Consider the following 12,345-nt stretch of genomic DNA (forward strand, 5'->3'; position numbering starts at 1 on the left):
GTGAAAATGTGGAGGAGAGAGAAATCTTAATGGAGGAGAACAAAGAAAGGCTGAGCGGATCAGATCTCTTCTTGTGTTTTATCCCTGTGAATGCTAGCACCGCAGACAGAGAAAGACCCCTGTCTTTGCTCCTTTTTACCCCCTGAAGGTGCACAGATATGGCGGCGTACAAAATCAGGTCGTCTGGCAATTTAATGATCTACAACCAAAGCCTGAAGAGTGTGTCTGAAGATCTGATGGGTCATACGCTCAAAATGACTGATGTCATCCTGAATTTGCACAGTAGAAAGACGTTAAAGAAAGAAAAGGAAAAGGAAAGAGGCTCATACAGGAGACGGCACATTGTGAACATATACAAGCAATCCTGTGACAGACAAACTTCCACCCATCATTACACAGGTTGTGTTTCACCACTTCAGTCATTTGGCTTCATGTCTGCAGACTCCAGAGGTGAATGTAAAATCTGAACAAAACTTACTAAAGTTTAGCTCAAACGTTTGACATTTTCTCTGCTCAGAGAAACGGAATGTATGTAGACACTATTTTCACCGCACATATAAACATATTTTATATTATATTGCGCTGAATTCATTATTTATTTTGACACTTGGTGGCAGCACAAGCCTTAAACACAGCACTGGGATGTTATCAAAGATAGTGTGCAGGGCAACATTAGAGCTCATTTTAAATCAAGTTTCCATACAAAAACAAAAGCAAGGCCAATAATCAGTGTTATCATTGTTGTTTTGGTCTCTACAAATATCAAAGATCACCAATCAAAGATTCAGTAATTAGTTCACTCATGAGAAGATAAGTTATTACAGAAGCTTTAAATCAACAAATCTGAGTTTATTTGAATGTAAAATCACATAGTGTCTCAATACTGTTTACAAGATTATCACACAGGTCATTTTTAATAAGGATAGTACAACCCTTTCAACTATCAATTAAACGGGATTCATTTCCCGTTCATCTCCATAATATTAACTATACTAGAGTAGCTTTGCATGATTCACAGTTTACCATATACTGGGGGCTTAGCTATATGACCATAATAGTCATTTACACTCTCTATGACATCATACAGACCCAAGAGTAGAAAAAAAGAGGTCTGAAACTTGGCTTTTTTACATACTTTGACCTCATTATTTGAATCCTGGCTATATTTAATATGAGCATCCACCATCATAACAATATATGTAACATAAAAATGTGTACATATGTGACAGAAAACAAGAAAAAGCAAAATAAGCACACATATTGAGTTACATGTGATTAATCTGTGAGACTGTATAAACATTTCTTGACCACCCTGACCATGCTCATACTGTCCCTTGGTGCATAGAGATTCCCAGTTTCAGATAAACGGAGGCAGCTACACAGCATAATACTCCCAGCAGTGTGTTTCACTGTGGGGACGGTCTTCTCCAGGTCTTTCTCCAAACATAAGCTGTGTCTGTCTGTGGCCAAAGGGCTCTAGTTTTGTCTCAGCTGACCAAAGGATGCGCTTCCAGTATTTCTCCAGGTTGTCCTTGGCGTACTTCAGTCTGGCTTGAAGGAGTTTTTCTGCAATCTCACAGTACAGGGGTGCTGAGTTCTGGTGACTGCAATAGCAGTCACTAGAATTGGCTAAGTCATTCAATAGTGTCTTGGCAGTGTTTCTGGGATCTTTAAACATCACATCACATTTTCTTTCCAGAGTATTGCTTGTTCTGTACTCTGTGGCTCTCTTTGACCTTCTTCACGATACCTCTCTCTCTCCAGTTCTTGAAATGCTGTGATAACTTTGTATATCCATGCCGTGCTTTGCATCAGCGATTCTTTTTCTCAAGTCTAAACTGATTTCTTTTGGCTTTTCGCATGATGCTTTCTCAAGCAACAGCTCAAACACTGCTGAGGTTTTAATACTCTGTGTAAATTGATTTTGGTAATTCTTTGTTATTTTCTGAAATAATTTCGGTATTGGGTGCAAACAGAAATAATCTATGCTTTCTTAAGAAAACTAGCTTGTTTAGAAAAGCTATGTGGAAAATCCCTTGCTCTGTTGAAAAGGCACTTGGGAAAATTTTGACAAAAACTTTAAATTTTACAGGGCGGCTGATAATTTTCTCCTCATCTGTATAGACTGAGGAAAGCATTTCATAGAGAGGCTTTAAAGACACCAGCCTCTTATAAATGCTGTGTCATGGCTTTAGTATGAGTGCAGACGGCTCGTGTTTATTTTTGGCAGCCTGAGTCCGTAGATCGCTGGTGTGGGGTTCGCAGATGACAGGGATGCCATGGATGCCAAAACCAGGTTTGCTATTTATATTCAAGACTTTTATGTATTATTTGACCAGAAATACAAGTAGAAAGGAAGTGTGTGTTGTGCCACAGGTCAAGAATAGTGGGAGTATCTTGTATTATGAGGATTTGGCAGGACATACCACTGGGTCCAGACTGCCTGGGTAAGGCTGGCTCCTAGGAAAGAAGGGGTCAGTTTTGCCATGTTAGGGTGTGGCAGTGAAATTCCACAAGAGTGCTTTCAGTTCAAATTCATGACGTCTCAGCAGCAGAGTAAGTGCAGCACCTGGGTTTGGAAACTTGTGCATTACAAATTTACCTTTTCTATGGTTTTAAATATCAAAAATCCTAAACTGTGAGGCAAATAAATAACTTAAACCTGCTAAACCAATGCCAAATAAGGACTGCTAGGCCCGCGAGTTACTGGGCCTATGTGAGGAGACGAATCGTATCCTCTGGGAATAGATCAGGTCGGCCAAATACAGTCCAAAGTTGATGAAGGAAAACACGGCCACCACAACCTTGCTGTCCCACGGACACTTCCCCTGTGGACAGGACGACGGTCTCCATGGGGAGCCGTATTTTGTGTCAAAGCAGAACACTGGCCACACCACTGATGCACTCAGGTAGAGCAGTACTTCGAGGAGGGTGCACACTACCACGAAGCGGTCAAAGGGCATGCAGCACACAGCCTTGGTCCGCTTGCACACAGTCATTATGATCACCAGTGCTGTGAGGGCAAAACAGAAAGCGTAGACAACAACGCAGTAGATTGTGCCTGCATACTGGGAATACTGACTCCGGTTGGCCAGTGCACCAAAGATGATGCAGGCTATAAAGCCCTGAACAACTTTGAGAAGGCCGGACACTGTGGCCATATAACCCGTCACAATCTGGCCTGGTCTTGCTCGGCACAAGGCCACTTCCGCCCCGTAGGCCAGAGTCCCAAGGATGGAGCAGACGGTGACGGCAATGCGGAAATTTCTGACATCACAGCCAGCGTAAGGGCACTCGGATTGCACAAAGAACAGAGGGTAAACGACAGAGGCCGTCACATACCTGCAGAAGAAGGAAAGAAAACTATATGAGTTCATTAAATCTGAGAAAACCAGGGTTACATTTTCAACTATGTCTGTGATGTCTCATAAGATACGCCATATAAAATATACACTGTGCAGTCTTTAATAGGTCAGCAGTCAAACTATGTTCACAAGAATCTTGTTTTATTTTCTAAGTTATGGCATTAAATTATGAGTGAGGCTGACCCTTAACCTTCCCATTATAACTGGTTTTGGTATAACTGGAAAACAAGTTTCTGACTGCAACAAATTTGCAAAATGTTGGCTTCGAAAGTCTCTTGGAGCTATTTCTAAACAATTGCAGATTCTAAGATCGTCACTTCAAACAACTGTACCCATGTAGAAGTTATTTATACGTATCATCACTTTGCAAAGGTCTGGCCAAGGTACAGCTTGCTAAGGGACATTTAACCAAATATTAGTAAAGATATATGTAGATTTTTCAGCCTGTATATATAATTTTGATCCTGTATGGATCCTGTACAGGATCAAAAGTCCCATAAAAAAACCTCACACAGTGACAGTAGTGTGATTACGTGCCCAGTACTGCAATGAAAGGTTAACGTTCTACCTCTGTTAAAGCTGTGACTCTTTCAGCACATAGGTAAGAGTTGATTAGAGGTGTGTTTACGCAGGAAGTCAGTCCTAACATCAGTCTGGCTTTAAAGATGGCTGTAATCAAGAACGGTTCAAATATCCCTAAAGTCTCACAATTTAACAACACCTGATCCAAGTGTGTTTAGCAGTAAAGACCAGGTCATAAGATCTCAAACTGCAATACTTTTTTCTTGTCAAAACTGTGTTTGTTTCTTTATTTGTGCTTTTTTAAACACAATACACAACAGGTGGTAGAGTGGGTCATCTGCCAATTGGAAGATCCCTGACTCCTTATCAGTGCGTGTGTGTGTGAGTGTGTTAGAAAGGGATTAGACGTAGATAAAAACACTGTATGAATACATGTTTAGCGTCAGTGGGTGAATGACACTTGTAGTAGGAAATGCTCTGATTGCTCAGATGAGTAGAAACATTGTATATAAGTGCTGTCCATTTTCCATAAACTTGATGTGGTGAATATTTGCTGTGTTTACTCATCCAGCACATCCAGTACAGCAACAGAAGCATTGATCTGGAGGGACACTTGATGAATTAAGTCCAGTATTTAACTCTCATTTCAGATCTGCCTGCTAAGTAATGTAGTTTTTAGAAAAAAGGCATCTTTTCACCTATGTACGTAAATATTTAGCAGCTCGGTGCCAACCTTGCCTGTGCAAAAAGTGAGTGCAGAGCATACAGAAGATTTATCAAAATCTTCTTTTAACTGCCTGATGCTGGAAAACACCAGTGATGGCGATAAGCAACAATTGCTACCTGTAAAAAAGTGCAATGAAAAGTGCAAAAATATTTCTTAAAGCTGGAGAAAACCGTAGTTGAATGATAATCATCTGCTGTTCATCACTGAGCAGCAGTTTTACATTATTAATTTTCTTTTTTTTTTCCACCGTTGATTAAATAGCAGATTTAATTAATTAATTCTTGAGAGAACTTGCCAGCGGGAGACCTTTGATCATGGTGTGCATATATTTTTATTGTTTCTTCACCTAAAAGGATTCAGAAGATAATGTTTGTTTCTTTTTATGCAATCATTTATCCGTTAGATGTATTTGGGTATTTCTGTTGGGTGGATACTAATTTGCTGCATGTGAAAAAACTGGTATGATGAGTGAAAGGTGGTCAAAATGCAACTTCCAGTTCAAAGGTTGACTCTGTGACTTACATGAGCGTTGCAAAGGCAGCACACGTGACTGTGAGGTTGTCCCAGGATACGGGCAGGTAGCTGTAGAGACGGGTTGCATCCAGGAAGAACACCAACACTGACATGGCGAAGCAAAAACACCACGCCGCCATGCAGAACACGCCGTGTGAGCCGCTGTAGCCGGCAGTGTGGGTCACCATCGCGATCACAGCACAGCCCAAAGCTAACTGACATAACCGGGCTGCACCCAGAGGTGAGCAGAGAGCCTTATGGTTGAGGTAGGGACCACTGTGGGAATCCATGACTGTCCAGGAAGTGTACAGGAAATATTCAAGACAGAACTTCTTTAGGGCCACAGAATTGGCACAATTTAGGATGATGAGGAGTCTTTTATGATCTCAGGTTATCTGATTGAATCCATCCACTTCATGAAATCTGTGGGGAAAAGAAGCAAAAAGAAAGAGTCACTCTCACAGATCTGAAACACTGGTATAGCTCCACCTTAAAAAATAAGCTTATTCTACATTTACCTCTCTGGCCTCATGAAGCAGCCTTTGTTTCTTTCTTTTGTGCTCTCATCATTCACTTTAAGGCTTCGCTTTGCATCCCTTCAGACAAAATTAAACCACTGACATGTGTGTGGAAATCACCGCTGCCTCCAAACTTAGAACGCCACTAATGATGAATGGATGCCTCTGCTTTTCAGCTCAAACGTCCGGTAAATGTGTGTTGGGACATCCTGATGCTCAGGTATTTTGAATTATTCACTTTCGTCTCTCTCTCAGTCGACTTGATGAGGACAGTTGTATTTATGTGTTGATGAATCAGAGCATGTCACCAAGTGTCTCACGCAGGGGCAGAGACACCTTTTTGAGGTCTTCTGTCAGAGCTCAAGCAGCCAGGCAGGCAGGCAGGCACACACACTCACCTTTCTTCTGAGAGTTTATCCTGATTATTCCCAAATATACAGACTCAAAACCAGGAATGAAGTCGTGAGGACTGTTTTGAAAATCTCCTGTAGATCCTGATGAGCCTCTTCCTACTGGACAACATCAGAACCAGGTCCACGCAAAACTCTCAGCTGATTCAGAACCTCCTCCTGGCTCTTGGATCATTTATGCAGATTCTGGCATGTTCGGTCTCATCCTCGTACTTTCCCTCTGTCGCACCGTCGCACTTACTTTCTCCTCCCATGTGCTCAGAGGAGGGGGTGCCGTTGGTCTGTCAGACCAGAATGGAAGTTATTTGGGGTTGGGCCATCACCAAATGAGTGTTGGAGGGTTGTGTACATGTGGTTGGGCGTGGAGCTGAAGCATGCAGACACATTGCAGACCCTGTGGAATGAGGTGAAATAAATGACCCCAGTGAAGCTGAATAACAAAACAGGTTAAATACCTGACTCATTTGTTAAATCAATCAATTTAATACAGAACTGTTAAATTTCTGGGTGAGTAGACGCAGCACGACCACACTCTCAGACAATAAAGTGCTTTACATTTTACTTTTATGGTATATGGGACTTTTTTAGTCTACCTATACTGTACATTATATATCTAACATCTGCATTTATCATCAACTGAGAATAACCCAGAGTGAGCAAATGTTCTAGAGGAGATTTGAACGCAAAAATGTCTTTCTGTAATAATCATCATCATTATGCTGATATAAAAGACAGAATGAATGAAACTGGTCACAAAGTGCTAAACGCGTACCTTTTGGGATCTCAGAAACAGAAATATGCACATTTACTTTAAGCTCAAATTATCAGCCCGAGAAGGCTTACATTTTTTTGTGCACCCATTGTTTTCCTTCATTTTTTAATCCAGTGTTTTGTTATTTTATTTCGTATGTGGCAGAATCAGTTTGGGGAGTATAGAGATGAGGACCCAAATGCAGGATGGAGGAGGCGTATCTAAAACGTTAGTCCTGTAACCAGGAGTTCAAAGGAGTCCAAACGGGAAAAAACACAGACCCAAAATATCCACCATCAAAAAGGGAAACAGCAACACATCAATGGAGGAAATGTGGACACATACACACAGGCCGTTTCTCAATGCCCAAGTACGCGAGTACGTACTCGCGTTCTCGGTGAGTACGTACCCGCCGAGAACGCGAGCACGGACTCGTCGGCCGTTTCTCAATTCTCAAGTACGCGAGCACGGACTCGTGATTTGTACAGTCGGAACACCAGCGTGCGTGATGATGTCACAGGTCCGGAGTTTTTACTGCCGTCCCCTCCTAATTTAACTGTGAGTAACATGTTATGAAGCTTAACTTTAATCACAGCCAAACCGATTTACTCAGGAACAAATAAAACACTGAAATAAACCAAACATTAACATTTAGAAGTGATCTAAGTGACTTATATATCATTTTTAACCTCAGTAGTGAAACCTCTATTAATAAAAGTAGTGTACATGTACATACGTGTACATACCTTAATAAAAACAAGCAGGTGAGATGTTAGAACGCTTTTATTTCTATTCTAGTGGACACTCAATACTATAGACAGCTGCTGGGGTTTCTTTAACCTGAGTAGTGAGAAGTCCGCGAGCGGTTTGGGGGGGACGACGACGATGATGCCGGGAGTCCGCTGTTGAGTTTTGGACGAAATGCATTCTGGGATATTTAGCTGTCCCAAGTCTACACCGATGCATGCTCGATAAAACGGGCGGATCGAGAACACATCCGGGACTTTTAAGCGTTCTCGGCGTGATGCGTGCCAATTGGAACAGTACTTGGTCTCCGACTGATGACGTATCACGAGTACACGAGAACGCAAGTACGCACAAGTACGCATATTGATAAACGCCCACAGAGAGATGATTAGACAGCAGGAGACAGGTGGCCAACAAAGCACAGCTGAACTTAATTAAGGCAAGTAAAGACAATCAGGGAAGCGAGGAAGGCACAGACAAGAAGCAGAACTAACATATAACACAAAAAAAGGAAAAAATGTCAAAAAATGTCAAGGTAAAACAGGAAGCAACCCAAAAGAAACCTATAAACCCTGATACAAAAGCTGAGGGAACTAAACACACGACCAATAACATTAAATGGAGCTTAATAAAATCCCAGAATTCAAAACTAACACTAGAACAATACATGATCTAAACCAGCACAAATGGTTCAGAATTCAAATTTTACAAAAAAGTATTACAGCTCAAAAAAAGAAAAAATTAAACTAATAATTTAAAACCTCAACTGGAATAAACCCAGGCAGAGAATAAAACTTGAGAATAAAAATTCAAAACCAAAGACCATGACATGGAGGATATACACATCAGTCCTCACATGCTAAGATGATCCTCACTCTGGAAGAAACACAATGACCTGGTACTCACACGCAAACAGGAGTCTCAAGGACTGAAACACAAAGGGTTCAGTTTTAAATAAATAAGCAAAAGTACAAAATAAAACATTCTAAATAATATTCTAAATATTCTATATCCTAAAATATTCAAAATATTCAAAATTTATTATTTCTTCTTTTTTATTATTTTTTTTATTTGACTTAATTTAATAAAACATGACAGTAAATCATTCTGAATATTGGTGTTTTAAATATAACTGTATAAATATGAATAAATATGTAATACATTCTAAGTCTAGCTATTACAGTCTAGCTATTACAGCTGACATGAAAGCCGGATGTTATCTAGTTACCCAGCAGACCTGGGCTCATTTCAGAGTGAGATTAATTCATTAATTACCTATGTTGAGCTTAAATGTTGAGCTTAAAGTCACAGTTTTCAGTGTCATGAAGGTGGGTCTCTTTTTACCCGGCTGAGCTAAAATTGTAACTTATTATGCAGCTTATTATGTTCATTTTCATTTAAAATAATGTGGAAGCGCATTTTTTAAAATACCTAATCTTTTATTTACAGTATGCTTTATGGGGGAGATTCTCTGCTGAAGCAAGCAGCTTATTAAATCCAAGTGTTGACTTGTGTCCTACACTGCAGAAAGAAGATGGGCAGCAGCAGTGCAAACTGTGCTGATGATGAAGCACAAAGCCTAAGTTAATACAGAAAGTAAAAAAAAAAAAAACCACTACTGAGATACTGATTATTGTCTCTGGCTGAGTTTTTAGGTTTTGTCGAGTCAAAGAAAGTCTGGCTTTGCTGAACTTGCTTTGTAGTACCCCCCTCAGGTCTCCTCTGTCATCCATGGTGAAAAGAACACCCAAGTGCTGCACTGGCAGAAGTAACTTTTTGCCCTTATTATTAGAGCTGCAGACATCACGAAATCCTGTTTTCATTTTTGTTTTTGTTTATTCAGTGTTTGTATTTAACCAAATAAGTCTTGACTATAACAAATAACTGAAGAGTTTAGGCACTGCTAGTCATTGTCAGGATGAGGTATAGATGGATGGAGATGCTGTAACATCATCCAGTGGTTGTGGAAGTCTTGTTAAGAGATTTTAGTTGATTGTTTTCACCTTATTCATCTTGATATTTAGACAGATGGTTTGATGAACAAGAAGTGGATCTGGCTGAGAAACTGAGAGATGCTTTAGACTCATTGGCAAATGAGATGTGATTGACAGGTTGTTTGCCGGCGAGCACACCTTGAGTTTTGACTGTTGACCACATATGCAAATAGACTTTATGTTTTATTTAACATGACCTGACACCAATGACTGGGTTGATAAAGTCCACAGGGAAGTGCTTACTGAGAACATAGAGAAAAGGGACCTGTAGCTTTTTTCCCATACAGTTCTCTATAAACTGTGGACTCTTTTTTTAAAAAAAACCAGATGAGTCGTCTCCTGATGGAAATTAAAAAACAAAAAGCAGGTTCCCTGTGTTACCTCCATTTTTTGGACTCGGAAGCTTTGTGGTTTTTAAATGTACAGCAAGGGTGGGGAACTCCAGGCCTCAAGGGCCGTTGTTCTGCAGGTTTTAGATGTGTCCAGCTGATTTATATGGCTAAATTACCTCCTCAATGTGTAACTGTTAACCCATGATAATGCCACCTCTTTGAACCCATATGTGCATAGTTTGTTAAGTAAAATGTTGTGATTGACTGTATCAAATGATTTTTTTTAATCTAAAAAACTCCAGATAGCATATTTTTTGTTTTCATTAGCAGTTGTTACTGTATCTTTAAACTCCATTAAGGCATGTGTTGTGGTTCTTTTGGGTCTATATCCATACAGCTGTCCATATAGTACATTGTTTTTTGTGAGAAAGTGATACATTCTATTCTAAAATATCTTTTCCAATATAGAAGAGAACTGTGGTAGCAAAGAGACGGGCCTATAAGAATTTATGAAACATTTGAAGACAAATATTTGTATCAGAGGGGTGAAAAATGAGGCTTGAGGACATGTACGATGTTGTCACTGGGGAGTAAAAGTATCCTACAGTGAAACTTGTTCACATTTAACATATTAAACATATAAAAAATGTGCTTAAAAATCTACATCACATTATTGTGCAGGTGAGATTCAGATTTACTTAAACAATATCATGAAGTTGCTTAAATGCTTTTTCCATTTATTCTAATTGACAGCCTGAATCCATAAATGTTAATATTTTCCCACCTCATGAACCACAGCAGCCACAGATCAGTCCTTAAGTCTGTGTCTCCACCTGCTGGTGTGTGAATGTCTGTTGGTCTTTTGCACTGAGGTGCGATATAACATAATACTTATACTATGTGTACAAGTGCTGAAGTCATACTTTGTAAGCACTTTAATTATGGAGAGTGCTTTTATTTATTTCTGGTCTATTTTGCTGTTATAGAATGACTTTAACATTGACCCCCTGACTGCATGTGTTTGGCCCTGCTGCCTTCATGTCTATTTTTGGAAAGATCCCACGTTTATGAAGGTAAATATGATGCAAAATGAGCTTGCAAAATAAAAAGTGAGAATATGTAGAAAAAATCTGAACTTGTATTTTGAAATTTTCTCTCCTAAATTTTTTCACACAGTTGTGTTTTGAATGTAATTACAACCTTTCAAATTAGCGAACACAAGTGCTGAACTGCGCTCTCTCAAGTCAGAAATTCACACATTGAGCGCTTTGACTTTTGCCATGCTTCTTGTGAGCGTTGTCATGCAAAACTTGCACTTGTCACTGAAGGGAGGAATGGGATGGTGGGTAGTATAGGGGGGTGGGGTGGGGACAAGTGTAGATCTGCCAATCAGAAAGCAGAAGACCAAGAGGTCTCATTCCCCACTGTCCTTTGTTCGCCATACTGGATTTGCAAACACAGGTCTTGAAGAAGTGGGCTATAATAGACACCTTGATAGTTTGGAGGAAAGCTCAATTAGAGTTGAATTCAAAGACTGAATGAATATGGTATTTAAAGTAGCTGTACATAATGATACAAATATATGACATGCCAATTCCTGTCCAGCTTATGGGTTATCGATCCAATTCATCCATCCATCCATTTTCTTTTGCTTATTCGGGGCTGGGTTGTGAGGGCAGCAGCCTAAGCAAAGAAACCCAGACCTTCATCTCCCCGGACACCTTTTCCAGCTTGTCTGGGGGATCACACAGGCATTCCCAGGCCAGCTGAGAGATATAATCTGTCCAGCGTGTCCTGGGTCTGCTCCTGGTGGGACATGCCTAGAACACCTCACCCAAGAGGCGCCCAGGAGGCATCCTTGTCAGATGCCCAAACCACCTCAACTTGCTCCCTTTTGATTTGGAGGAATAGAGGCTCTACTCTGAGCCCCTCCCGGATAGCTGAACTCCTCACCTCTAAGGGAGAGACCAGCCATGCTTCAGAGAAAGTTCATTTTTGCTGCTTGTATCTACAATCTCGTTCTTAGGGACGCAGATCGACCGATAAATTGAAAGCTTTGCTTTTACACTCAGCTCACCACGACAAACCGGTACAGCATCTGCATCACTCCAGCCTCAGCACCAAGCCGTCTGTTGATCTCCCGGGAGATCTATTCAGTTCAATTCAGTTTTATTTATATACCACCAAATCACAACAAAAGTTGCCTCAAGGCACTTTATATTGTAAGGTAAAGACCCTACCATATAAACCCCCTGTAATACAAAGGAAACAGAGAAAACCCCAACAATCATATGATCCCCTATGAACAAGCAATTTGGTGACAGAAAAGCTCCCTATTAACAGAAAGAAACCTCCAACAGAACCGGGCTCAGGGAGGGGCGGTGCATGACCAGACAGTGACGCAAATTCAATTCAATTCAATTCAATTTTATTTATATAGCGCCAAATCACAACAAAAGTCGCCTC

The 12,345-nt window shown here is 40.4% G+C and overlaps 1 protein-coding gene across 1 annotated transcript; it reads right to left on the reverse strand.

The window, feature by feature from the left end:
* Positions 1–2,368: 2,368 nt before the first annotated feature.
* Positions 2,369–5,679, reverse strand: LOC116331653 (myeloid-associated differentiation marker-like protein 2). Its single transcript, XM_031754414.2, has 3 exons — positions 5,646–5,679; positions 5,137–5,550; positions 2,369–3,342 (listed from the first exon to the last, which is right to left on the reverse strand). Exons 2-3 carry the CDS (start codon positions 5,415–5,417, stop codon positions 2,691–2,693), a joined length of 933 nt encoding a protein of 310 aa, XP_031610274.1. The 5' UTR covers positions 5,418–5,550; positions 5,646–5,679; the 3' UTR covers positions 2,369–2,690.
* Between the last annotated feature and the right edge of the window lie 6,666 nt (positions 5,680–12,345).

The sequence above is a fragment of the Oreochromis aureus genome, linkage group 6 (assembly GCF_013358895.1).
Source record: "Oreochromis aureus strain Israel breed Guangdong linkage group 6, ZZ_aureus, whole genome shotgun sequence".
Taxonomy (NCBI): Eukaryota; Metazoa; Chordata; class Actinopteri; order Cichliformes; family Cichlidae; genus Oreochromis; species Oreochromis aureus.